Source organism: Cynocephalus volans, chromosome 17 (assembly GCF_027409185.1).
Source record: "Cynocephalus volans isolate mCynVol1 chromosome 17, mCynVol1.pri, whole genome shotgun sequence".
Taxonomy (NCBI): domain Eukaryota; kingdom Metazoa; phylum Chordata; class Mammalia; order Dermoptera; family Cynocephalidae; genus Cynocephalus; species Cynocephalus volans.
This window is the reverse complement of record NC_084476.1, coordinates 3,982,495-4,006,469: the sequence shown is the minus strand read 5'-3', so window position 1 is coordinate 4,006,469 and position 23,975 is coordinate 3,982,495. Positions and strand designations below refer to the sequence as shown.

The 23,975-nt window shown below is 58.4% G+C and overlaps 1 protein-coding gene across 2 annotated transcripts in view; it reads right to left on the bottom strand.

The window, feature by feature from the left end:
* The window catches only part of BRD3 (bromodomain containing 3), a 35,233-nt gene extending 11,466 nt beyond the window's left edge, over positions 1 to 23,767 (bottom strand). Inside the window, exons 1-7 of one of the 2 annotated variants that reach the window (XM_063081847.1) lie at positions 23,680 to 23,767; positions 10,163 to 10,485; positions 9,214 to 9,351; positions 8,308 to 8,455; positions 7,169 to 7,383; positions 4,963 to 5,334; positions 2,151 to 2,279 (exon numbers count right to left, since the gene is read on the bottom strand). In XM_063081847.1, the coding sequence (XP_062937917.1) occupies positions 2,151 to 2,279; positions 4,963 to 5,334; positions 7,169 to 7,383; positions 8,308 to 8,455; positions 9,214 to 9,351; positions 10,163 to 10,372 (1,212 nt within the window). In that variant the 5' untranslated portion in view covers positions 10,373 to 10,485; positions 23,680 to 23,767. The remainder of the gene's footprint in view (positions 1 to 2,150; positions 2,280 to 4,962; positions 5,335 to 7,168; positions 7,384 to 8,307; positions 8,456 to 9,213; positions 9,352 to 10,162; positions 10,486 to 23,679) is intronic. The other variant, XM_063081848.1, reaches the window with a different exon arrangement.
* Positions 23,768 to 23,975: the final 208 nt, after the last annotated feature.

Sequence of the window (23,975 nt, the reverse complement as noted above, 5' to 3'; positions counted from 1 at the left end):
CTTCCTTTGAATTCTGAACTCTGGAGGGGTCCGCCTGGCCACAGGGGTCTGGGAGACAGTTCACATCTTCCTGTCCCTTTACCCGTTGACTTTACTGTAACACTGTGTCTCACACGAAGTCAGCTCCAAAAGTTGGCTCAAAAGGCTTGTCTCGTCAGAACTGGCTTTGGAAAGCCCTTTGCGAGCTCCTACACCAGCAGGACCCGGGCCCTCGGGAGCCCCTCTCAGCAAAGGGCCCCTCTCTAGGGAAGGCTCATCTCACACAGGGATGAGTGGTCAGCAGGAAATGAGATTTCTCCCATGAGTGGAAAGTTCTCTCTGCCAAGCTCACCTGCCCGAGTCCATGCAAAGGATGCACTCCTCTCGTCAGGCTGGAGACCAGATTCCAGAAGAGCCTGCTCCAGGCTTAGTCTCCCAGACCCTGCTCTTGGGGTAAAGACGTTCTCCAGAGGCATGCAACCCACAGGGCCCGGATCCAACCAGTCGTCACTTGGCTGCTCTCAGCCAGCAGCCCTGAAGGCTACTCAGGGTGGATCATTTAACGTTGGCTTTAACCTCACAGCTCAGCTTATAAAACTCAACGGAATCACTCCTGGCTGGCCGTCAGTAACAAAGATTCATCAGCCTTTGCAGCCATGCTGCTGACAAGTGCCTCATGGAGGCAGAGACATGCCCTGCCTGTCTGCCATGCAGCCAGTGCTGCCTGGCTCCCCCCGTAAAGCTCAACCAGGAATTTCCAGCTCTGGAACACAGCATTTTGCAAAGCCTTTTGGGTTCCAGGCACAGTGAGCAAGGTCTTGGTATAAAACTGGGGTCATGGTGACTTCCTCCGGTGTCATGGGACCTCTAGGACTGGTCTGCCACAGTCCCCAGCGGCAGCCACGCCTGGAAAAGCACCTTTGGCGGGATCTGCGTGCAGGAGGGAGGGGAAGACACCAGCAGGGGCCAGCAGCGGGGAAGGAAGCTTTGACTTCCACCCCTCCTTTTGATCCTGTGTGATCCAGGATAACACCGTGAGCTACTGCAGAGACTTCGAAATGGTCCTGAGCAAGGGACCAAGAGCATCTTACAGGACATTCTGGGTCCTATCAGAAGAAATAAAGTAATGGAAGAGGATATACAGTCAGGCACCGCTTAATGATGGGGAGACGTTCTGAGAAACTGGTCATTAGATGGTTTCGTCATCGTGCGAACACCATAGAGTTACTTACAGGCACCTGCATGGTGTGGTCTACCCACACACCTGGGCTGTGCAGCACAGCCTACTCCTACGACCACCATCGTATTCAGTCAATCACCGACCAAAACACTGTTATGCAGCACATGACCATACGTCCATAATTTTTACTTTTTCCTCCAAAAGGAAAGTCTTTTGACTAAATAACACTTAAAATATTGGCACTGTTGTTTATGAAAGCAAACAACCTATACTGTCAGTTATAACTGTAAATAAGAACAGACTCTATTGTGCTGACACACATGGAAATAATGTGTGTAGCACGGAACATCGGCAGAAAAGCACACACACGTGCACATCTCTGTGTGAGAGACTGTGTGTGTGTTCACAAAATCCCCACGCACAAGGCCAGACAGAGACACACTCTGCTTTCCCTTAAGACATCCTGACGGTTCCTACATTTTCTCCAATATGCCTTTGACCTGCGTCAGAAAAGTAAAAAGCTACACAAATGACTGTTATCTATGTTGACCTCCGCAGCCTCACAGGCTTGTGATGAAGCCTCCCCTTGGCACAGAGACATGCTGGAACCTGCCATCAGTGAAGCCACAGGAGGACAGGCACCAGCCCAGGAGAGAAAGGCCCACCTACAGCGTGACACTGGAAAGGCTCCTGCAAGCAGTGAGGGTCCCTGCTGCCTGCTGGCTACCTCCCCACGTCAGCCTGCGGCTCCTGGAAGACACAGGCCAGCCTGTCTACCATAATGTCCCAGAGAACCAGGCCTGGAGCTGGCAGGTACTCAGCTGCCACTCAGGAAAAACATGCTGATGAATAAGGACCCCCCAGGCTGTCCCCTGCTGGATGTTCTCTGAGATGCCGCTGTCTTTCTTGGGTGCCTGTCCTGTTTCCAGGGGGCCTGGATGCCCATACTGACCACCTGAGCTAAGCCCACCAGTGCCCAGCCTCAGTTTACCTGGAGCTTCCTGGCCATCGCCACCACTTCGTGGTCAGGAGGGTTGTATTTGTAACAATTGGAGAACATTAACCGGATGTCTGCAGCAAAGCCCTGTGCGTCTGGGTACTCACGGCTGTCCATCTTCCTCTGTAACACAAAGCAACAGGGCATGAGTAGATACGGCCCGGCACCTGCAGCACTCTCAGCCAGACCCCGCTGGGATGGACTTGGGATCCTCAGGACGTCCACCACCAGCCCAAAGACAGCACCTGCTGGCGGGCAGGACAGCCCAGCCTTCCAGGACCTCATTATGTGGGAGCCCCAAGTGAGGGATGAAAGAGTGGCTTGCCAGTGTGGAAGGGAAGGTCTGGGACCCACGATAGATGCCCTGGCTCCAGGAAAAGAAAGCCCAAGCTCCCGCAGCCAGACCCCTTCCCTGTCCAGAATTCCCAATTCTATGCAGGGGGTAAGGTTTTACACACTGAAGTCCGATGGTAGGAGCTCCAGGTGAAAAGCCACTCTCCACCAACTTGAAGAAGCTTGCTCTATTTATAGAATGAAACATGCAACTTTCTTCCTGTGACAAATCCAGTAGCCATTAGCCACCTTGCTTCTTACGGTAACACCGTACTGTCCCAGGGCCCCAGCTGGATCTAGGGGACTCTAGGCCGTGCCCAGTGGCGGCTCCCGAACTGCTGCAGGGGTGTGAGGGGCCGACATGGAGCTACATGTACTTGGCCACCACAGAAAGTCTATGGCAAAACCGCCTATCTGGCTTCACATCCTATGTGGCTTCGGCAAATGGTGGATTGAGGCCAAGGCCTGGGGGAGGTCAGGAAGGCTTAGACAGCAGCGGTACACTGTGCACAGGGAGGATAGAGTGCAGCCAGCAAGGGACATTGCATGGTGGCAGCTGAGGACAAACTGCTCCTGAGAGAGTGAGCTCCTGGCCCTGGGATGGGCTCGGGGGAGGTCCAGAAAAGGGGGAGGGGCCGAATCATCCCACCCCTCTATGGAGGCCAGAATTTTGCTAGTCTAGATGTCAATGAGACAGGGCAGCTGCGCTCCAGCCTGCAAGGGTCCTGCTGCAGTGGAGGGGGTCCCCAGCTCCAGGACATGCATCTCTCTGCAGAGGGCTGGCTGGAAAGAAGCCCAGGGCCACGGTGGAACCCAAAAGCCTTCTGGTGTTGAGAGAAAATCTTATTTTCAGTTTTAGCACGTGTCAGGACAAATTTCCCCAAGCAACTTTATATTTAAAATCCACAACATATGGAGGTTATTTCTCTCTCTGTTGTACATTAAGTTTTCAGAAACTGAGACAACCTCACACTCCTCTCCCCTGAGGTCTGCTCATGGAAGGCGGCAGCAGCTCCGGCCCTGCAGGCAGGGTCTGCACAACCAAGGGCTGCCCACCGCACCTCGCTTCTTGCCAGCCATGAAGGAGACGGGAAGCTCCAACAAAACAAGCTGTGACTTTCAAGTGAACTGACTTTCTAAAGCTTCTTTATTCTGGTTTCAAGAAGAAATCAAACCCTTTGAACAAAACGGAATTAAATGAATCTTCGTCCAACTCAAACACTGGAACCTCCAATGACGTTTCAGAAATTCCTGTTACTGCGCTGTGGTTAGAGACGCACAAACACAGGCTATAGAGGCTGGAGCTGAGGCTTCCAGAAGCTTCTGGGCTATGTAGCTCCGACCCTCAGCTTCCCTCCCCAGGGCGGTCCCGCTGATGGCTTTTTCCTCAATGAACACCAGTCATCATGACCTTGGACAGCCAGATCTGTCCTGCCCCTAAAATCCACAATCACCCCAGGGAGAGAACAGTCTGAGATGCTGCCTCCGTTGGTGTTACTGGAAAATGAGGCAGAATGACTGAGACCAGTCTTTGCAGCCCCATCCCCCATCGACGAAAACAAGAAACTGTCCCCTGTGTGGGGTGCCCTTCCAGGACCATGCAGCAGCTCCCTGGAGGAGACGGCCACGCCTGCCCCAACTACCAGGGCGTCCTTGGAGCTGACTCAGAGCTACCCCCAGGGAGGGCAGGACTGCTAGGCAAGCACTATGAAAAGACCTGGAGGGGGCCCACCGCAGCCCTGGGGCTGCCACCGCCCCCCAGGCACCTTCTCCCTGAGGGTCACGGTGGCTTAAACCCACCCTCTGCTTGGACCTGCCTCGGTCTGACCTGGTGCAAAACACACAGAAGGCCAGAAGCAGACCACTGCCTCGGGAAGGTGCTGGTGTGAGGACAAGAGCCAGGGCTCTTGGTCTTGGTTCTGCCAACCCTGCTCAGGGCCAACTCCCATCTGGTGGGGGGGGGGCTTGGAGGTGACCGCGCCGGCCCCCCACTCTCATCTCTGCTGGGAGGTGCCTACATCCAGGAACTGAGGGAAGCAATCTGTACTTCAAAATGTGTGGCAGGGCTGGCCGCTTGGCTCACGTGGGAAAGCATAGTGCCGATGACATCAAGGTCAGGGGTTTGGATCTCTGGACCAGCCCACCACCCCCCAAAAAGAACAAAAACTAAAAAGCAAAGAGACAAAGCCAGGTGGCATCCACAGGAGCAGATCACCTCTGGAATCTCCTGGCCTGACAGCTACAGAATAGGGAGGTGGGACAGAAATCGACAAACCCTCGAAGGCAATTGAACCAGCACAGAGGCAAGGAAGGGGCGGGTTCGGTGACCCATGGCGGAACGCGCCTTCCTCCAGAGCCCTGCACATCACACTATGCCGGCACAGGCCAGCAGCCCACAGACCCTCAGGATGCCCACGGAACAGGCGGCTTGGCGGGGTGCCAGGGCCATGTGGATAGGCTGCCAGCCACGTACCTTAACGGTGCTGAGGTCCATGGGGTGCTTGATGATGTCATGGTAGTCGTGCAGCTCCAGGGCCTCAGCGTCCACTGGCTTGTAGAAAGGCCAGGCATAGGCTGCGTGCTTCTTGGACAGCATCTCCCGGAGGATGCTGTCACAGTACCGCAGCTGCTCCGACAGTTTGCCCTTCTTGCCTGCGTGCTGCGGCACCTCGCCGTCCTCCAGGTCCTTCTTGGGTGGCTTGATGGGGCGGCCCCCGCTCTCTCGCCGGGCCACCACCTTGGCCTGCTTGGGGTCCGATGGCGGTGGTGGTGACTCACTCCGGCTCGCAGTGATGGCAGACGTCGTGGGCGTGGTGGTGTCAGCTTTCCGCTTCACGCCCTTTTTCTGCAACAGCAAAGCAATCAGAGAGGGCGGGAAGCGGGGCCCGGCCGTGAGGACATGCATCACCACAGCTGTGTTTCTGGAGCGCTGACCACCTGCCAGACGCCGAGCTAAGCAACCCCATGCACGGCCTCGTTACATCCTCCCAGCTGCCCCTGCAGGACAGAGGACACTGAGGCTCGGAAGGGCCCCATCACTGGCCCAAGGTCACACAGCTGGCAGTGGCGAGGCTGGGTCCCCAGCTCAGGCTCTACTCTGAAACCTACCCTTGCTGGGCATAAGGGCGACCCCTCTCCTTGGGCCCCAAGGGCATGCGGGCACGACAGGGATAGGTACTGCATGCAGTCCCGACACCTAGTGAGCAGCCCAGGCTGGTCCTGCACCAGGGGCTACAGAGGTAAGGGAGGAAGCCCTGTTTCAAAGATCAGTGGGAAAGCCCTAGACCAGGGCCTCAGAGCTGACGATCCCAGGACAAACAAGTGGAGCAGGACAAGCGGGGTATGGGGTGAACCCCAACCAGGAGACTTGAAGCAGCCACAGCAGGTTTGAGACCAGGGGGCCCCAGGAGCTATGAGCAAGCAGATAGGTCTAGTCTCCACCCTGAAGGCAATAAAGAGCCACAGAGGGCTGCTTCAAGCAGGGAGAGGAGTGAGACATCCACAAGCCTTCCATGTGTGTGACCTGGTGGGCAGAGCCGGGCACCAGGCAGACATTTGCATGGCATCTGCCAAATGAACGATCGATCATATGTAATATCCAGATGTCCCAGGGGTGCTCGAGTCTTCGGCAGCCCGCAATGGCCAGGGTCCCTAGGAGTCAAGTCTGGGTGTGCACCTAAGACCATTGTCTCCTCCTGTTACCTCAGGCAAACAGAGAAGCCAACAGGAGCCACAAGCTCCCAGGTTGGGGTCAGCGGCCTCACAGGGATCTGCGGTCTAGAGCCACCCACGGCCACTGCACTGCCAAGCTGCTGCCTCAGGCCAGCAGGGCACAAGCCGGCTGTCCACAAACACTGACGGACACCCGGAATGCCAAGCACCAAGCGTGTGCCACACAGGGCCGGGGGAACTCAACTGGCCATGGCAAACGGGACATGCTTCAAAGACAGCCCCGAGCTGTGGGAGGTGGCCTGGCCAGGAGCCACCCGCAAGTGCAGGTGGTGAAGGCCACAGGGGAGGGGAAGCACCAGGGATGGCGTTTTACCTTGGGGGAGCCATTTAACCCCTCTGAGCGCCTGCTTCCTCATCTGTAAGATGGGGTAATACTGTCTGCCCCAGAGGGTTGCTGTGAGGATCGAATTGAAGAACATAACACGCATAAGTGCCTGGCACGGGCCCTGCAGCCTTGCTAGCCCCAAACCTGGCAGGGAGCTCCCACTCCGTGCTGGCCCAAGCCCAGGCCTGGCCAGGACGATGCCCGCTGCAAAAAGCTCCCAGCCAAGTGGGCGGCCAGTTGTGTGGACGCTTGCACTCCCATGAGCAGAGCACAGGCCGAGTGTGGCCTGGGTGCCGGCATCTCACAACATACCCAGGTGGCCAGGGAGAACTGGGACCCCTCCCACCCTCGCTTCTCTCCCACACCTTCCCCACCTTGGCTGATGGGCCGCAAGGCCAGGGCTCCCGGGCCAGAGAAGCTGAGGCTCCAGCTCAGCCCAGCCCTCGCCAGCTGTGTGACCTTCAGCTTCCCAAGCCTCGGTCTCCTCGTCTGCACCAGAACGGCCCCTCTCAGGGCACAAAGAGAAGGCAGCAGAACCCCCACCAGCCCCAAATTTAGGAACCCTGGCTGGGGCTCAGACCCTCTGCTGACCTCGCTGGACGGCCGCCTCAGGGACGCTCACCTTGACGACGGGCGGCGTAGGAGGGACCACAGGGACGATGGGAGTCGCAGGAGGAGGTGGGGCGGCAGCCGAGGGGAGGGGGACCGATGTGACGTTTGCAGTGATGGTTGGTACGGGGGTGGCAGCAATGACGGGCGTCTGGGAGACAGTGGGGGGCACGTTCTGAAAGGGGGTCGCTGGGGAGACAGAGGACACGGCCACCACCTGCTGCGTACCTTCAAGACAAAGAAAAAAGTTCAGATGGCAGGCTCCCCACTGTTTTCAGAAGATTCCAGGACCATCCCCTCCAGCCAGCGTGCACCTGGACCCCTGCCTGAAGAGCCCCTCCATACAGAGACACCAGGCCCAGCATCTCAGGGGCAGGGGCGGCTCAGCTCACTTTGGCCGCACTCCCTGAATGAGTGAAAGGCCCCTCTGGCCACAGACTAAGGTGGGTTGAATGAGGAAAACCCTCAAGGTCCTCAGCCTGGGGTCCAAGCAAGCTGGACTGAACTCAGATTCCTTTAGTGACCAGCTGAGTAGCCTAGGACAGGGCCTTATTCAACCACCCAGCTTTTCTCATCTGCAACGTGGCACGGGCTAGCTGCTCAGCCTGGACACACCTCCATCCTGAGCCTCAGACCAGGTCAGACCCCAGAGCTCACAGTCCTAACAACCACCACCTGACAGGCAGACAAAGTCCTGCTTGACCAGGGAGCAAGATGGTGACACAGAGACCCTTAGGTCACAGAGAGTAGAACACGTGCTAAAGAGGCAGAGAGACCCAGAGGGGCAGAGGCAGCAGCCACGGTTCCGATGGGGCTTCTCAGAGGAGGTGGCCTCAGGGCTGGGACTGGCAGGAAGAGCAGGACAGGAGGTAGAGAACAGCACATATGGGCTTCCCAGACCATGACCTCCCCAGCAGAGCAGGCTCCAAGGCCAGCAGCAACAACGTCAATGTCCTCCTTACCCCCAGAAGCACCTCTGCCACGCTGCCTATAGGCCATATGCGGTCGAGACCGGCACTCCCAAGCTCATCGTGCCTGTCCCACCTGACCAATGGGGAAACTGACCTCAGAGGGGACTTGCGCTCCAGCCCGTCCAACTCTCAAGTGTCCGGACAGAACGTCCCAACCCTCCGCCCACCTGATGCCCTTTACCTGCACTCTGAGTTCCTGCAGCTGGTTTCCGGCCTTTGCCCTTCGGAGCGGGTGGTAATAATTCAACTTCCTCCTGGGGCATCTGGGCCACTTTCTGCAGAAAAATTTTTTCTAAGGCTTGGGCCATTAGCACTATGTCATCTGTGGGCTGAAGACACAGAGAGAGCCCGGGTCACTCATGGGAAAGGAGCCAGGCGCTTGTAAAGGACATCGCCAGGTGTAGCTCAGGGACACAGTCTTAAACTGGCTAAGAGATTCGGTGGGCAGGAAGGGGGCAAAACAAATACACTGCAATGTGGAAAATCTTGGAAGAATACCGAGGAGCAGGAAGAGTAAAACCAGCTTTCATCCTGTCACGTGCAAGAAAGAGCCTCCAGCAGCTCAGTCTTCTGCCTTTATTCAGGTCACTATTATGAAATAAAGCCCACGAACCCATGATCCCATGCAACTTCCCTAATCTGCTGTTCTCACTGAAAGCCACCGTGCTAATGTCATGAAGCATCCTGTCATTTTAGGCAGCTGCACATGGACATCACAATCTACCTGGCCATATCCTACTGCTGTATGTGCAGTGGCCCCCAAGTACATGCACCTGCACTGATTTCTGTGGAATTTCTCAGGGCAGATTTTCCAGGTCCCAGCATAAGCGCGTCTTAAAGCATGTGGTATGCATCAGCCCCCTCTGAAGAGGCTGGTCCAGTTTCTTCTCCCTCTCATGGGAGATCTGGGCAGTATGTGGGACCACGGCTCTGAGCTGGTCTGAAAGCTGCTGCCAAGAGCTCAGGCCCACCTGGCACCGGCCAACCATGGGCTGTCCCCAGCAGGACCATCCAGGGATCCAAGCAACACAGCGCCCAAATTGATACCACAAGTGGCATTTTGGGCCCATGTGGAGTGTCCTCTTACCTTGTTATAAATGTAACAATTTGTAAACATGGTGTTGAAGTCCTGCATACACTCGCTTGCACTCCAGTAATAGTTATTTTCTAGTCTCTTCTTAATAGTCCCCATATCCATTGGGTTTTTTATTATTTTATGATAATCCTAGGAAAGAGATTTTCAGAGGCGTTATCCATGAATTCTCCATAATTATTTTCGCACCTCCCAAGTGCTGTAGTCTTATGCAGAGCAGTCTTCCTGAGCAAGTTGGGGACCAGCTCTGGGCCCAAGGCAGTTTCTGGTCACCAAGGGCAGTGGGCATGTGGTCTGGGGAGAGTGCTCTGCCAGCTCCAAACTCCAGCCAAACCTCTCTGCCAAGCCCATGTGGAGCGGGGGCAAACCCCGGAGCTGGCCTATATGCTAGAGATGGCGCTACGCCTCTCCAGGGGGTCTAAAGCTGTAGGTGACCAGGGTCCAAGCTGGGCCTAGGACTTCTCTTGCAACACTCTGGGTTTCTCTATTTGGATGCAGACAAGAGCTGAGCGTGCGGCCTGGGAAGTGGCCTGAATACACACCCATTGTCAAGGCATTCTGTCTGCAAGAGGCTGCATGGCCTGCGGGTCACACCTCAGCTGGACAGAACAAAGGCCCGAGTGGGCCTCAACTCCTGAGCCCCTATCACTGTGGCCCCCTGCCTCTCTTCTCCCCCTGGAGGTGCATGAGTCCTCCCCATTTCCCACACACGGGGAGCAGTCGCTCTCCATTCTCCCATACCCCTAAGTAGCCCTGGGCTCCTTATACTGTGGGTCGTGGGGTGTCACCCTCGAACTGTGAGCTTCCCAAGGTACAGGCTGCTCCCGGGCTCAGCAGCACCTGCCACAGCTCAGGCACTGCTTCTGCCAGGGCCAGAGGGGCCATCTCCCCAGGGGCAGAAGCTGCAGTGGCACGGCATGGCTCGGGGGTGTGGGCCACTCACAGGAAGGTTCAGTCTGATGGCATCTACAGGCTGATAGAAAGGCCAGGCAAATTGGTGCTTCCAGAGCGTCTTCACTACCACGTTCTGCATGTACTGCAGTTGGTTGGTCTTGCGGCCAGGCTTGCTGGGGTTGGAGACCTCTGGTGGGGGCGGGTTCACAGGGCCCGGGGCTGCCGGGATCCCCGTGGGGGCAACCGTCGTTGTGGACATCCTCCAGCAGCTCACTCACTTCCTGTCACAGCAGCGGCTGAGAGAGGCCCTCGCTGCTCCTACGCTCCCAGGGGAGGTGCGACATCCCATTTCCGGGCCCAATTGGGCAACACCTACAGGAGAAAAAGAACGGCAGAAAGAGAGACCGGTCACCCCAGGATCCCCGCTCCTCGCCCAGCTCTGGTGGCCTGGTTCTGCAGGGCTAGGGCCCCTCGCTCATGCTGCACCTTCCCACCCACATGGACGTGTGGCCAGCCATCACCTGGCACAGCAACTCTCCCACGGCGGAAGGGGCGACTCGGGCACGTGCCACCTGCTCCCAGGCAGGGCTCAGCGTGGGTGGTGGGAGGTGGGCGTGCGACAAGCGGACTTGGTCACCATCAGCTCCCTGCCCACCACCCACCCACGGCTCACTTCTACTGGACTCTCTACTATTCCTGGCTGTGGCAATTTCTTGAACAATCTAAACTCAGAGAGCTACAATACGGCCCAACAGAGCCAAGAGAGGCAGTACCGGCAGCACCCCAGACTTCTGCAGACCCACACACTGCATGGGGAGCTGGAGCCCTGGAGCAAGGCGCGGAGCGAGGTTCTATCGTAACCAGGAGGAGGAGCTCTGGGGTTTGTGATGGCAGAAGGCTGTGACACGGGCTGGCCCTCAGCCAATCAGGAAGGCAGGAGGCAGTGGTTCCGGCCCCGCAGGTCTGTCTCCTCGGCATCTGCATCTGGGGCCATGGCTGGTACATTTGGTCCACAGGGGCTGCCGTGGATACCACCTGACCACCTGGAGGGAAGACGCCACCACAGCCTGCAAGGCACCAGAAAGCAAGGAGAGAGCCCACAGGAACACTGTGCAGCAGAAGGTGGCCCAGGCCACCCCACGGCACCCATATGCCGTGCTCTCCACTGGGGAGAAAGCCGACATGGCGCTGTGAACAACGTGCGCCCACTCCTACTTGTAAAGGCCAGGACAGACTTCAGAGGCTGCACGCGGGGCCTTCACTCCAGGTGGCCAGGACAACCACTTCATCTGTGGACTTTGCCACTGCTGAGGTCTTTGTGTCCTTGTCTGGACGACAGTTAGACAGGCTGGGGTTTAATGCTGCTGCGGGAGGAGGAGCCACTCGCACCAGCCACTGGAAACAGCCACGTGTAAGACTCCAGAAGCAGATTGTTAAGACTTGGAGAATTTTGCAAGCTGGCCAACGTGATATTGGTTCCTTCAAATTTGTCACGGTGGGCGTATTTACACCACAGAAATTGGCAGATGCTACAAACCAAAGCTTTTCCCTGGAGAGCTGGCTGTTCATCATTCACCAACATCCACCTCTCCCCGGGTCTGCTTCCCCCACCCCAGAGCAGAGTGAAAAGGGCTTCAAACATGACAGCAGATGCATCTCGCTCACCAAGCAAACTTTCATTCAAGGAGCACCTGGGGACACGAGGGGCTCCCACCTGCACTGAGGCTCCCTGAGGTGTCACCCTGGGGAGCCCACGAACTTGCCCCCTGCCACGTCCTCTGAAGGTGAGCTGGCGCAGCACACGCTCCTAGATGCTGCTAATTCAGGGCCCACAGCCTCAGGCCAGTGCCTGGTGGGGAGGGCAGCACATGAGGTCCAGCTAATGGCCGTGAGGCTGTCTTCACCACCAGAAAGGAGGCCACATATGCTGGCTGCAAACCTGGGGTCAGCCCTAATGCCTCTCCTCCCAGCCCCACCAGGGCAGCAAATCTGGATCTTGGACAGTGTGGTGGCTGCTGCCCCAGCACCACCAGCTCTGGCTGGAACTCCCTGAATCCCTTCCAGCGGGTCCATCTGCTTCTGCCTCTCCTTGACGGTCCAGCCTCTATACAGCAGTGGTGGTCCTGTGAAGACCAAGTCGGATCAAGTTGCTTGTCACTCAAAACCCTCCAGGGCTCCATGTGATTCAGGGGACTAGGCTCTGGGACCTGGGGCTCATCTCTTGTGACTTGTGGCTGTGGCAGCCATGCCAGCCCTCACCCTCCTCAAGAACTGCACAGCAGCGGCTCATGCCCTCCCAAGACCTCCAGTAACCTCCCAGAACACCCTTCCTGCTGGGACCCCAGGTGGCAGAACAGATGCTGGAGCCAGCCCTCAGGGTCCCAGTCCCAACCCTGTAACCTGGGTCCCTCCACTTCCCCGTGGGGCCCTCTGAGGTTGGAAGAGTGTTCAGGCCGATACTAGACACACACTAAGCAGGACCCACAGCCCTACTGTGACCGCTGCAGCCCAGACCCTGCAGGAAGGGCCCGTGCTATGCTCTTGCAACCTCCCAGGTGGAGGTCAGGTGAGTGGGATTCCCAGTGCCTAATGCTGCTGCTGCACTGACACAGGGAGCAGCAAATTGGGCTGAACTGACCTGGGGGTGGATACAGAGCATGCAGGAAGGATCTGAGGCTACAAACTAGCCTCCTCTAAGCATGAGGATAGATGGTCACAGCTCAATGCAGGGACCTGGCTAGGACCAGGCAGTCTCAGCCTCCCTCTTCCAACCACCAATGTGCCATTCCAAACCCACAGCTGAGTAGGCCGGCTCGGCCACAAACATGGGGAGTGCATGCCCCGTCCTGGGGCAACGGCAGCCCAGCCCAGCAGCAAGCTGTGAGCCCAGGCCAGGCAGGTGGAGGAGCGCCCCAGGCTCAGGTGGCCCCAGTCCACTGGCCAAGGGCAGAGCCGCCTGATGCCGAGCCTAGGAGCACACTCGGTGCTGCTAAGGGGAATCCCAGAAGACATGACTACAGGTCTGAGTGCCTGGTGCCGGCTCACGCTCACTGAATGCCAGCGGTCACTATGGCCACAGCTCCACTGCGCTGGGTGGTCCTGTGCAGCTGCCCAACCCCCAGCAGAAACACCACCAACCCGGCAAGACCTGTGATGCTGAGGGGGCTCGTGCAAAAGGTCCCGGCACATGCTGGGCAGGCAGATGCCCCACAATCTGTGGGGACTGCGTGGCCATCTGACCTCCCCTCTCCTGGGAGCATCTCCACTGAAATAGGGTGGGGGCAGCCCACATACCTGGATCCCTACAAAAACTTTAGGACAACCCTGGGACAGGCAGGCAGGGCTGCCACAGATGCCTTCCCTGACACTGCAGCAGGGAGAGCAAGAGTCAGACACTGCTGTTCCCAGCAACACCTTGCCGCCCTCACTCATCCAGATGGCAGAGCTCAATGAACCAGAAAACATCAAAGCCGGGAACACCGCACAGGTGCCACAGAGAATGAAAAGAGAGCCATGGACTGCCCTGAAAAACTCCCCCCCAGGGAGGCAGGGAGGAGAGGCCCTTCCTCAACTGGGTGGGCACTTGGGGCCACATCCGGAGACCAGGAAGACGAGTGATGCTTCCAGCACAGAACTGCAGCTGACCCATGCACCGGGTTCTGCCACAAACTGAAAACCAGTAACAGACAAAGGTTCTAATCAACTGGAGGTTCCAACAAGATGAAGGAAGGACTGTGGTGGGACCACCCAACACCAGCCCCTGAGCCCCCAGCTGTGCCTGATGCCCTCCCTGTGTGTGACAGGGTGGGGGTGGGTCCAGGATAGGAAAAGATGCCATGGGCCAGGCTCAGGCAGGATGATCACCCCCTTGCTGGGTGTGACACTTTCTCACCATGCTCACCCCCGACCCCCATCCCAGATGTCACGGGCTCCTCTCAGGACAGTGGAGAAAACACCAGGAATTCTGTGGGCGGCTGGCCACTTCACTACTGGCAAGATACCAAGTGATCCTTACTGCAATGCCAGACCGACCATGCCTGCTGTACAGACAACGAAGCTAAGGCTCCTCCACTTCCTGCACGTCACCTGTGATCAGGCTGCAGCACTCAGTGGTTGAGCCCAAGCCTAGGCCGAGGAACCTGCTCCTGCCCATCCTGGGCTCCTCAATTATAGGTGACCAAGGGTAAGGGGACCCTGGGCAGTTAAAGAGCACAACAACCCTGCTTCCATCTGCCAGCGAGGACACAAGGGCTGCTCCGATCCCAGAACCCCAGGGCTGAGGGAAATGCTGAGAGGGCAGGTTGCAGGGCTGCCAAGGGTCAGTGCCCTGACACAGGGGCCGAGCAGCGAGCAACGCCCACCCAAAGACCAGCTCCCTGCCGTGGTTGACTGCACTGAATCCAGAGTCTCCCTGTGAGGTCAGGAGATGGTGCGTGCTGAGTGTGTACGGCCCTCACTCACCAAAAGCCTCCATCATGTCCCGCGACAGACAGGCACAGGCGCTGCAGGCCACAGTGACCCACCCACAAGTGCGTTTCAGGCACCAGGGACATCCTGACCAATGGCAAGAGGTGGGTGTGACTACGGGCCTCCTCAGGCTGGGAAAAAGAGGAGGTGCCCCTAGTTCCCGAGTCACCTGGAGAGGGGCTGCTGCAAAGGGACCAACCCCAAGTCACCCCCGGGCTGACCTTTAGGACTGTACCTGGCACTCGTAGACATTGGATATGCGTCTGCCCAAAAAGCCATGGCCGCCCACATCTCCTGGTTTCCAGAAACAAAGTAAAGAAGAAACAGAAAAACCACATCTGGACAGATGGGGACTACCGCTCACTCTCGTGCCCCTCCCCCCAGGATGGAGCCCGACCACTCCGCATCACCGGCCTCTCCTTGGGGCCAGACACCTCGCGATGGTGAACTTTTTGGATTTCAGAAAATCAAACCAGGGAGTGCAATGGCATTCCACGGGGGTTGGGGATGGAGGCGGGGGCGTGTCTGTCCTACACACACCCCTACCCCCAGGGTCTGAGATAACACCCCAAATCCAATACAATATTCTGCACAGAAACATAAATGTTCACATAAAGGACAACCTTTTATCAGCTGCAGAGGGTCAAGGTTTTGCTGCAAAAGAATTGGAAAAAATCTCCATCCCAAGAGCTCTTGGGCTGGAATTCGAGTGAAGGATGGTGGCCCCGTGACAAGGAGGGCTGACCCTCACTCAGCCCTCTACCTTGCTGGGAGGGCAGTGGGAACTCCACCTTATACAGTTCAGGGAACAGGCTCAGAGTGACCGAGGGGCAGTGCCCAGACCTGCACCACAGTCGACACCGACAACAGGGCTTGTGTCTGGAGCCAGTTGCTAGAGAAGTGCCTGCAGAAAAGTGAATCAGGGTCAGACATCAGCATTAAGCGCTTGATGTTTTGGAATCAGAGTTAATACTTTGGGGCTGATGGTGGTACTATGGCTACAAATTTTTAAACAGTCCCATCTTCTAGAGGCGTACAGAAAGTTCTACGAAGGAAATGTCTGGGGTTTGCTTCACAATCACAAGGGGGGCTGAAAATGAGTGGGGGTCTGGATGAAGGAGGACAGGCCTGGAGCTGCTCCCATGGAAGCCAAGCACTGGGGCTCGGGTTCAGCATCTCCACTCCTGTCTATGCCAGGAATCTTGCAGTACAAGAGGAGGAGGCCCCCCACCCCCACGTCCCTTAGCACGGGCTCAGCATCCTGTGTCCCCCAGCAACTGGGAGGCCCAGGGGGCCACGACATTGCTCCCACCTTCACCTTGCAGGGAAGAGGCCAAGAGGACTCTGGTGAACAGCTGGGGCGGGGAGTGAGGGCGAGAGACTTGGGTGAAATGACCTGGAACTGAGTAGGAGGAGCAGGGGCTGGCCAAGGAGAGCCGAGCACGTCAAGTCCAGACACAAGATACGTAAAATCTATAAGCCACAAAGTCTCCCCTTCTCCCCACCTGCCCCCAGGGTAAAGGGTGGTGGTGGGGTCTGGTCTACTGGGTTAAACACTTGCTCCTTTCCTCGAGGAGCAGAGGCCCACAGGCACACTTAATGCCGATGGGGCTGGAAACCAGCCTTTGAGGGTGAGCCTGAATGAAGGATGTGTGAGAGGTCTAATGCAGGAGCAATTAATTCCACCACTTAACGCTCCCTGTGGCAAAGGTCCACAGAGCTTGCCACACAACCTTGCGGGCAGCCACTTTGCTGCACAAAGCTCCTGACCGCAGTGACACCCCCATCAAGCCAACCCCTCCACTCGCGGCCACCTCGGGCCCTGCAGCTCCATCTTTGGCAAACTAAACGCCCACCCACGGGTAGGGAGGTGGCGGTCCATTTGGGGGACAGGCCTGAGAAGCCTGATATGCGACCGCCATTTGGTCAAGCACCTCTTCTGTGCTAAGCAGAGCAGGACAGGGATGGAGACCAGTCTCTCAGCTGGGAAACTGAGCTTAGAGACCCTCCCTGGGGCACACCTCCCCAGGCCTCCTGCTCAGCAGCTGGCCACCCAGGGAGCCCACGCCACGGGGCCCACACACGCTGCCCGGAGGAGACAGGGAGGCCACCGTGCAAATGTGGGTGAAGTCAGTGTGAAGGGGCGGCCCGCCTCCAACACAAAAGGATCCGAAACTGTCCAAAGCAAAAACTCTCAGACAGACCACAAAAGTCCTTGAACACCAGGTGAAAACCCCAAGATCAGTGGGTTCCGGTGAGATCCTCCAGGACTCCGAATACCACAGGGAGATTTCCAAAGCTGACAGCCAGCAAAGGATGGGGCAGGGACCATGCTGCCACTGACACTGGCTGACAGGGACAGAGGTGAGGTGGCCTGAATCCGACCTATCCTCTCACTTGCCACTAAAGAAGACACCCAGAAAGACTGGAAGTGGCCCCCTCCCACCACCCACGGAGTGCTCTGCACCAGCCCACTCAAAACACCCATCCCCTTCCGCAGGGGGCCGGGCACTCCCAGCAGCAGGGATCCTGAGCCTTCAGCCGCAGCCTCCCAACAGAGGGAAGACAGTTGTCCACGCACCCCCACACCAGGCCCTGGGCCAGACCAGCCCTGGGGCAGCAGCCGGACTGCCGGGCACTTCCAGGCAGGTCAGGATGGCCGCTGGGAAAGGCCACTCTGGCTGCAGAGCGGAGGAGGGGCAGGAAGGGGCAGGGCCGTCCCAGCTCTGCAGGAACTGGAGGAGGCCTGGGAGGCTGCATGGCTGAAGGGCAGCGGGGCCCAGGAGCAGGGGAAGTCCCCAGGAGGCTCCTAGCTGGGGGGACAGATGAGGACCTGTGGGGAGGGGATCCTGCAGCACGACTAGGGAGGACAGGAGGCCCCATGGGGGAACAGACACTGAAGAGGGGCGGTCAGGGCACCCTTAGGCAGGCCACACAGGGGCAGTCAGAGGGAAGAAGAATGCCAGGCAAGATCCCCCACCTTCACTAGGGGCTGGGGGAGGGAGGGGCAGGGCCCGAGATGGCCTTGGCCTCTCCTTGCCCTGCTCAGATTCACCGTCCCCACTAGCAACAAGAACGGCCTTCAAAAAGACAGTCTCCTGGGGCAGGTGGGGGGGGGTTCACTCTCTTTACACACTGGAGGGTCATCATACACTGAGGTCTCTCTGTACCACTGGGGAATCTCCATACCTCAGGATCTCCCCATACTCCTGGGGCCTCTGTACCCATGGGGGTCCTCTACCCCTGGGGGACTCCATGCACCTGGGTGACCCCCAGCGCTACACTCCAGCTGGGTCTACTTGCTGCTCTGTCCTAGTATGGCATCAGTGGGGGGTCACATCAGCTCCATCTTCCGAGTGGGGAAGGGGAAGCCCAGAGGCGAAGGGCACATGGCACAGGATACCAAGCCAGAAAGAGCCAGAACCAGAGCCAAGCTTGGACAAGGCTGTGCACCCACAGCAGACTCGCCACTATCACCCCGCAGAATTCTCGCCACAACACTGAGGGCAGGGCTGTGGCTGGCGCTGGCCAACAGGGGCTGAGCACTGAGGAAGGGAACCTGTCTGCTACCCCCAGATCCCAGGCTGACCCGCAGCCACCCAGCACCTGTCCCCAGGCAGCCAGACGGGTCCTCCATAGCCACATGGTGACCAGCGGCCACTCTGGGCCCACCCTCCAGGCCTCGGGAAACCAGATCTGTAAGGGCAGGGCCGACTCCAGTGACAGACGGAGCCAACTGCGTCCTTCTGTGGAGCTGGGGCGGGAATGGGGGTTGAGGGCCCCCAGGTGGCTTGCCAGGAGCCCTGGGAGGGGCAACAGGCAGTGTGGGGCCACAGGCAACCCGCCTGCTGCAGACATCCCTCACTTCCGTGGGCTCTGGCCAGCCTGGAGCTCACCCGGGCTACATCACACCCACCTCCCAGCACATTGGGGCCCAGCTCTGGCAGGCCCAGGCCTGTGTAGCCTATGGGGCCACTCCCCAGGGCCAGGGGGCTGTCCCAAGTCCGGGCACACAGACAGCTCGGACACCACCTATTCCCTCAGCCCTGCACTGGGGTGACTTAGTGACCCTACAGCTCCTCACGCTTTCTGAATCCAGGTTTCCCTTAAGTCCAGGCTCCTCGGCAAGCCCAGTGGACCACGTCCGGAAGCCAGCCTCTCTGCAGGTTTCTTTTCCCTTGGGGATGTCAGCCCCAACACCCCTCACCCACCTCTCGACCCCGCAAGACAACCAGAAAGGACAGAAGAGACACTCTCCACCAGTGGTCCCGATGGGGCTTTTGGGCGACGCATGCACCCACACACCTCTGACTGGAGACCTGGCAGGCCGGGAGCCAGTGCCACTCCTCCCTAGAGCCCCCGTGACCACCAGGTGCACCCTGCAGGGCGCCTCCTGAAAACCAGGCCTCCTGCTGCACTGAGTGACAGGGTGGGAGGGGCAGGAGAGCCACAACCCAGGAAGGAGACTCTCTGGAGTGCCCTGGACATCAAGTCCAGAACTTTCTAGAGCAAAGCAGCACTGTTTTTAGCCACATGGGAATTCCCTCCTCTCAGACAGCCCCAATGAGGACCAAGCTCTCAGCATAAAACGCCACAAGCCAGCGGTTGCCAGGCCTGGCTTCACAGGCACCCTGCCCAGTCCATGCCAAGCTGATCTGTCCCACCGTGGCCTCATCTACTCCTCAAACCGGTCCCCTCACATTCTGAGAGTAGGGCGCGGGTTGCAGGACTGCCCAGGCCCTGCCAGGACAGACTGGAGGCAGAGCTAAGACAGAGCACAGAGAGGATGTATGCCTTGCCTGGGAGCCCACAACCCACAGAGCCACCCTTCCTGACACCTGCCTGGTACCTGGCCCCTGGAGCCTGGAAGTGCGAGCAGACAATGCCCCCCTCCAGCAGGCAACCCTCCCATTCACTGCCTCCTCGCAGCCCAGTGAAGGCTCTCTGTGGTGACGCCACCCCTGCAACACATCTCTTCTGGGGCTCCCAGGCTTTTCCATACATCCTTTGGAATCAGGGTTTCACAGGTCTTGCATTCTGCAAGCCTGCAGACTTAACACCACATGGACACCACCAAGGCTTCAGCTTGTATCTTCCAAAGCTGCAGGTCCAGCCACATCTAGGGCTAATTTAGCCACGGTTGGAGCACCTGGAGCAGCCAGGTGCAGGGAGCAGCATCCCCAGGTAGACTTGCACCAAGTCCAGAGAGGATACCTCGGGCTAGGGGCTGGGCGGCACCCTCACCCGTTATCACAGACACAACACACATAGCCCTGTCCCTGTGCAGCCCCTCAAAACCATCAGGCCAAGGCCCGAAGGCTGCGTTGCATTGGGAGGGCATCCGCAGCTACTTACAGTCGGTTCTTCTCCCTCCTGTTACGTATCATGAGGTACCAGCCGCAACACGGCTCAGGTGCTGTTGCACGGGCAGCGGCAACCATGATGGCAGCAGCTACCGCATGCAGAAATGTACACATGACCTACTTCAGTCCTCACAAGGCGACTGTGGACATCTTGCCTCCAAGCCCCACAGCCTCTGAACCCCAGCTCCTCACGCCAGTTTAACACCTGTGACACGGTGACCCCCGCCCAGACACCAGACACCCCCCAGCATCCTCCTCTGCAGATCACACTCTTGAGTGTCCGAGCGTCACTGGGGAAATGCTTCAGCACTGGTTATCAAGCCCAGCTTCCAACCACATTTGGGCAAACCTGACCAGGGGACACCTGAACACCACTGTACTCAGTATGGCATTTTTTGAGCAGGTGGAGAAGTACTCTCCCAGATACCTCACTAACTTCTGACAAACCCCACTGTTGCTGCAGGGGCCTGTGGCAAGGAGGGAGGAGGGAGCTTTTTCCAAAAATGCATCTTTCCAATGTGAGGTTATAAAGGCTCCAAAAAGGTGGTAGATTGAGAACTGATTCTCTTATAGAAGAGTCAAAAACTGGTGAAAGAAACAGCCAACAGCCTGTGGGCCCCCATATTTCCACCGTAAACGCCAATCGAGAGCAGGGCCAGGACCAGTTAGCTCAGTCAGCTAGAGCGTGGTGCTAGTAACACCAAAGTCCAGGGTCAGATCCCTATGCCTGCCAGCCCCCCACAGCCCCCCAAAAAAGAGCAGCCAAAAGACTTAAAATTTAAGCCATCAACTTATGATTTGAAATGTGACACTTTCCCTTTGAAAGGGCCCTCAAGCATTTCCTGCACAGAATACTGAGAAAATTCCCTGCTCCAGCCACCAGCTGGGCACCTCCACAAGGTAGCAGTAACCAAAAATACAGGGGGAAAGGGGAAAGATGTTCTTGGTAAAACCTGACCCAAATACACCAGGTGCCCATCCATACTTTGCCTCCTTTATGGCAAAACAAGGTAAGAGGGTTCCAAGAGGGTGGGAGGGTCCCAAGCAGACCCAAGTCACTAGAGCTCCCACGGGTTCCAAAACTTTCTTATGGAAAGGAACACTGCTTTCTGCCATAATTCATTTATGACATCTTCTGAAGCAAGAAACAGCTTCAACTAGATACCAGCTTCCTGGTACATGTATCAGGGACCTGCCTGCACATGGAAGGTAAAACTCCACCAGGTCAGTCATACCTTGACAACCGACCAGTCAGGGAGACAGGAGAGGAGGACCCAGCTGCTAATGGAGCCACACCACTGAGCCAACTGTTTTAAAATCGAGACCTGCAGAGCAGCTTCATGCAAGTTCCTTCAGCTGCAGCTGCCTTGGGGAGGGGAGGATGGGCCCCACTCTTGACACACCCCAGTGCCCTGTGGATGCATGGCCGGAACATGGCTTTTCCCAGTGAGAAGTGGGCCCACCAGTGGCTCGAGAGAAAGGCAGACAGACACAGGGCAGCTGTAAGAGTATTGTACCAATGCCTCCACTTGGGAGGCCTTGGGTTGTCATTCCCCAGGGAAAGTTCTGCCGCCGAGAATCATCCGACAAGACAGCTCACCCTTGCCCAGTGCACGGGCTGGCAGCCGGGAGGAAGAGGGCAAGGAGCAGCCCCAGCTGCAGCAGCGTGGGTGTTTGGCTGCTTGACGCCCCACTTTCACTTTCTGTGGATAACCGCTTTCTTAGTCTACGGGAGAGAGGAAGCATCGTTCACAAATCCTCTCCTTACTCACAGCTCACTTCCGAAGCAAGCCAGGAGCTGTTGACAAAGGAAAGTGATTGCTCTACTTTTTAAAAACAAAACTACAATCAAAACAGTGTGGACCATCCACACTGAGGAAGCTTCTAAAATCCGTCCTCCCTGGCTGTCCCAGCGGCAGGGCCAAGACTGGATCGCCACCGCTGCTCAGCCAAGATGTGGCCACAACTGAGGGCTACTCAGCAGTCTTTCCAGGTGCCCTGGTGCCGTGGTCTCCCAGGTGACCAGGAAGGTCAGAAAGAAATGCCCCTCAGCCCCCGGTGTCCCGTCAAGCCCTGTGCCTTATCTTTCCTGATCTGTAGCCACAAGCACACATCAAGGCCGCAGGACAGAAAAGGGCCAACCTAGACCTTTATTTGCAAATGAGAGGCCGAGTTCAGGGCAGCCAGGGGGAGGTCCCTAACTCCTGAGGCCTATCCCTAACTCCTGAGGCCTGTCCCTTGCAGGGGTGCAGAACCCCCATCCCCAAACCCCACTGAAAGCCAGTAAGAAACTACTCTCCCCAGAAAAACAAGTTTGCATACATTTCAGGCTCTCCCCAGGTTCACTCCATGCATCCAGGAAGAGAATCTCCATTTTAAAGTAAAGAGCAAGGGAGAAAGTCCACAGAACAGCAGGGTAAAAAGAAAACTATTTTCTTCTGCGTCCTCCCTGGTGGAGAAGGGCAGGACACAAAGAAGCGTCGTGGCGAGTCCTTCACTTGAGTGTCCTCTTGGCGTCCAGCCCGTTACTTTGTCCACTGATGCAAAGTATCTCCCCTCCCCCATTAACTTTTGCAGACAATAAGTAAGTTTGACGTAAGGGTGAGATACACCAGGTAGGCACTTCAGAGCAGAAAGCTTTTAAACAAAATTAAGAATCGCAGACACTCGGAGATTGGGCCCAACAGAGATGGAATTCACACGACGGACTCGCCCCCGCTGGGTCTCCGAGGACCTCGTTCTGTGCCCCCTGCCTCGGAGGCCGCCCAAGGACTACATCGCGGCCCTGTCCCCATAAGAGCAACCGGTGGAAACAGCGAAGACTTTCCCCAAGCCCCCAGCTTTATTCACAGGGAGCCCCCTAGGGCCATGCGGATTGTACGAGAAGGTTTGGGGTGCGCACGTCTCCCCGGAAGGGCTTGCACCGTGTTGTCATGCCAACGCCCACCCCAAGCGGGATGGAAGGGAAGCACCCCCACCCCTCCCGCTCCAACTCCACTTCGCCCAGATTAAGCGCTTTCCAGGCTGATTTCAAAACGGGAGCTGGGCCTCCTCCTGGCCCGGCTGCAGAAATCCAGCCACTCAAAGGGGCGCAAAGTCAGCTCGGGCCGTAACTCTGGCAGGAGCCCACCCGCCCCCAGCCAGGCCGCTGTTCCTCGGGCGGCCGCGCAGAGCCCAGGCCGGGTCAGGCCTTGCCCTCACTCCGGCCGCGGCACCGGTCCCCGTGCGCGGGCCCCGCGGCGGCCGAGGCGCGAGGGCGGGGCGGGCGCGGGCCGAGGTGCGCCGGAGCGCACGGCCGCGGCGCGGGGACCCGCGCGCCCCTTCTCCCGCCGCGTCCGCCCCGCTTTCCCCCTTCAAAAGATGGCGGGCGGAGGAAAAGGGGGGAAAAAATCCCTTCCGTAAGACAGCGGAGGCCCGGCTGGCACGGGGTGCGCGGGCCGTGCCAACTCCGCGCTGCGCGCCCCGGCCGCGGCGACGCCCCCGAGCCCGGGACGGAGGCGGCCGGGCGGAGGGCGGAGGATAGCGGAGCCCGCGCCGCCGCGACCCCGGGCGGCCGCCGCGCTTTGTTGCGTCGTGGCCGCGCACAAAGGCGGCGGCGGCGGCGGTCCCGGGCGCCCGGCTCTCCCGGACGCGCCAGCGGCCTCCGCGGGGCGCCCGAGGCCGCGCGGCTCTGCCCGGCCCGCCGCCCGCGCCGCCCGCCGCCCCGCGCGCGCAAGGAAGCAAGAGAAAGGCGTACTTGGCCTCGGCGGCTGCGGCTGCGTCCCCTCCCGGCCCGCGCGGCCGGCTCCTCTTTGGCTCGCCGGGCCCGGCAGCATAATAGACGAGACCGAGTACAGCAGGGCTCATGCGCTGCGCCGCGGCGCCTGGCGGGAGTCGTAGTCCGCGCCCGGGCCCGCGCCGAGGACGCCCAGGGGAGGCCGCGGCGCGCGGACTACATGTCCCGGCCCCGCCGGCGCCGCGCCCCGCCCCGCGCGCGCGCGCGCCCCCGCCCGCCGACCCTGGCCGCGAGCCGGCACGGCCCGGGGGGCGCGC